Source organism: Papaver somniferum, chromosome 8, assembly GCF_003573695.1.
Source record: "Papaver somniferum cultivar HN1 chromosome 8, ASM357369v1, whole genome shotgun sequence".
NCBI classification, from domain to species: Eukaryota; Viridiplantae; Streptophyta; class Magnoliopsida; order Ranunculales; family Papaveraceae; genus Papaver; species Papaver somniferum.
This window is the reverse complement of record NC_039365.1, coordinates 13,003,299-13,006,243: the sequence shown is the minus strand read 5'-3', so window position 1 is coordinate 13,006,243 and position 2,945 is coordinate 13,003,299. Positions and strand designations below refer to the sequence as shown.

The 2,945-nt window shown below is 37.5% G+C and overlaps 1 protein-coding gene across 1 annotated transcript; it reads right to left on the bottom strand.

Moving 5' to 3' along the window:
- Positions 1-791: 791 nt before the first annotated feature.
- On the bottom strand, positions 792-2,422 carry LOC113305117 (dnaJ protein homolog ANJ1-like). The gene is made up of 5 exons (XM_026554220.1): positions 2,269-2,422; positions 1,976-2,132; positions 1,446-1,614; positions 1,205-1,346; positions 792-1,101 (listed from the first exon to the last, which is right to left on the bottom strand). Exons 2-5 carry the CDS (start codon positions 2,123-2,125, stop codon positions 792-794), a joined length of 771 nt encoding a protein of 256 aa, XP_026410005.1. The 5' UTR covers positions 2,126-2,132; positions 2,269-2,422.
- Between the last annotated feature and the right edge of the window lie 523 nt (positions 2,423-2,945).

Sequence of the window (2,945 nt, the reverse complement as noted above, 5' to 3'; positions counted from 1 at the left end):
TAGCTTCACTTCATTTAAGCTTCATTTCTTCTCTAGTTTACAGCATCATCTGCTATAACTCAGCTCTACTTTCATCCTCCGTCTATCCACAGCAGCACCATCTGCTTCATTGACCATCTTCTTCTCATCCTTGTAGCCCTAGCCAAGACAGCAACAACACAGCAACACAGATCCATGCTCTATGCTACATCAAAAATCAATATGTTACATATTTAGCTCCTAAATCATCATAACTAAATCTTAAACATGAACATGACTTTGTTCCTTAGACTAGTGCAACATACTCATTCACCAACAAGAACAACCAACCTTCCACCATGTCTTTCAAAAATAAAAATGTTCCTTCTTTACGACCAAAGTCTAGAAATTAACGAGCTAATTATAACTAAAGGAGACATAAGTAAAACTCTTTCTTCGTTGAACCACCCTCTCCTAGGTTAACATAATAAGATTATCTTTCTATATTTTTCTTTATTTCGGGATTACTCTAAGTAAGTAACTAGCTATTTCCCATCACTCCATCGTGAGTGTAAATTGTGTATCCATGCCCATGATGCTTAGCCTATTTGATTTACTTCATACCAATTCATATGTTACTGACTATACACAAACAAATCCACAGAGGGCTTCAGTCAGGGACAATGTGTGCTCCACAAACAAATCATCACCCTTTCGCTTAAACTTGGGATGATCTTTCTGAGCCAAGACAAAAACTATATCCCCAGTGATAGATTTTGGCTGCAACACGAAAGAAGACATAATCAGTAAATTTGTAAAGCCAAACACAAAAGCTAACACATCCCAGTAAACAGTCTACTGTGTACCGCTTCATCGGCCTCTCCAGGGAAGGTAATCTTCTGTCCATTCTGCATTCCCTTCTCAACATGCACTTCCAACATCTTCTTCTCCTGGACAACCTTCTCACCTTTGCATTGAGGGCAGCGATCCTTATCGCTGATGGTCTCTCCAGTACCCTTACACTCATTACAAGGATGTTGCATCTGCTGGATCATAGAGGGACCTAGGTGCCTGATAGAAACTTTCATGCCAGAACCTTGGCAACCAGAACATTTCATTGAAGCACCAAATTTTGAACCCTTTCTGGAATACAAAAGAGTAAAGAATAAGATTACAGCAGACAGAAACCAGCTAAGCAAAGTATCCTTAAACTAGCAATGGAAAGCACCAGTCTAACAAAACTTACCCAGTGCACTTGGAGAAGATGGCATTGCGAGAGAGGGACAATTTGTTTGATGTTCCACCGTAAAGATCCTCTAGGGACACCTTAAGAGAATGCATAACATCTTCTCCCCTCCTCTGCCTTCTTCCTCTGCTGCTGCCACCACCTAACGGTAAACAAATTCCAAACATCATGAATACCTTTCACTTCCATAAATAAATTTAGTAAAAACATTAACCCATTAGAAAATGATATCTCCACCTACCTCCAAATGGGCTTCCTCCTCCAAAGAAAGATGAGAAGATGTCAAAGGGGTCGTGGCCACCACCACCTCCTCCCATTCCTTCCTTGAGCGCATCCTCACCATACTGATCATAAATTTCACGTTTCTCTGGATCACTCAAAACCTCATAAGACTGGGCCAACTCCTTGAACTGTATTGAGAGAAATATTACAATGCTCAATAAACACCCCTTTTTGACTGCCCCAGAGAGCAAATTAAAACATACACAAATCAACAAAACCAACCAGGAAAAACCCGGCATCCTAAATCATTCAAGCATCTACTAGCTATCTCAAAATTCAGTTGCCCAGCCCAAATAATAGTCTGAAATGAAGGGCATAGACACGACCAACATAATCGAGTAAACAAAACATACACAGGGTCTGACCTTTGCAACCTCTATACGTTCGAAATGGAAAACCAAGAGAAATTCTTAATTATATCTACAGTAATTAACAAAGTTACTGATTCCCTACTAGATCAGGAATAATCTAATAGAAAAAACACAATACCTTTTCTGGATCTCCACCCTTATCAGGATGATTCTTAATGGCAGCTTTTCTGTAAGCCTTCTTCAAATCTTCAGGTGAAGCAGTCTTTGGTACTCCAAGTACCTCATAGTACTTTGTGTTATCACTTTTCTCGGGCGCTCTTCCAAACATCTTTAATCTAAATAATCAGCATCAACAACAAAAAGAAGAACCCATCAACAAAAATGAATTTTTTTTTAAAATTTTTTTATAGAATTCAACAGATCTTGAAATTTTTCCCAAAATCAACAGATCCTTGAAAATTAAAAACATACCAAGAATTTCAAACACGCTGAATGTTCAGAATAATCGATCGATTTTATGATTGTGGGTGAAACCCTAATTCTTCTTCAGAAAGGAAGCCCTAGAATTTCACACGAAGGAGGGTGTTTCTCTCAATCTATTCTATTAAATAGATTTTTTTTCCTCTGATGATGGTGGGAGAAGGAGACGGAAGAAAGAAGAAAAAAGAAATCAGAGAAGAAGAAGAAAAGGTCAAGGGCATGTTTGTCTTTTTGTAAAGTAACAAAAATTAAATTTACACATTATTATTTGGCTTGTGGTTTTTGTCCCAGTTTTATTTGAAACGATTTTTATTTGGTAAAAATAATATGACCGGTTTTTTCTTATCACTAATTTGTTCACCTAGGGGTTTTGTAACTAGTTTTGTTAATTTTATAAAATAAAAATATTGTAAAATACAAAGTTTACAATTGGACCCTTAAAGCGGATCTAGGATCCAACGGTTGTAGTAAAAAAATTACTCTAGTGTCTCCATCTTCTTTTCTCTTTTTCGCAGCAGATTCTTCTCCTTTCTCTTATTAGTTATTCCCTGCTGCTGCCATCTCCACCACTCCATATAACCTACGCTGCATTTATTTATTTTCTTTCTTTCTTTTCAATGAAACCATCGTACAAACGATCAGGAGTTGATATACCTGGATCAATTGCG

What these genes read in the sequence shown, in the direction of transcription:
- LOC113305117 (XM_026554220.1), bottom strand. Translation starts at nt 2,125, where the DNA reads ATGTTTGGAAGAGCGCCCGAGAAAAGTGATAACACAAAGTACTATGAG. An exon ending in AGGAGGAAGCCCATTTGGAG is followed by an intron (nt 1,347 to 1,445) that starts GTAGGTGGAGAT and finishes GTTTACCGTTAG; the next exon opens with GTGGTGGCAGCAGCAGAGGA. An exon ending in ATCTTCTCCAAGTGCACTGG is followed by an intron (nt 1,102 to 1,204) that starts GTAAGTTTTGTT and finishes TTTGTATTCCAG; the next exon opens with AAAGGGTTCAAAATTTGGTG.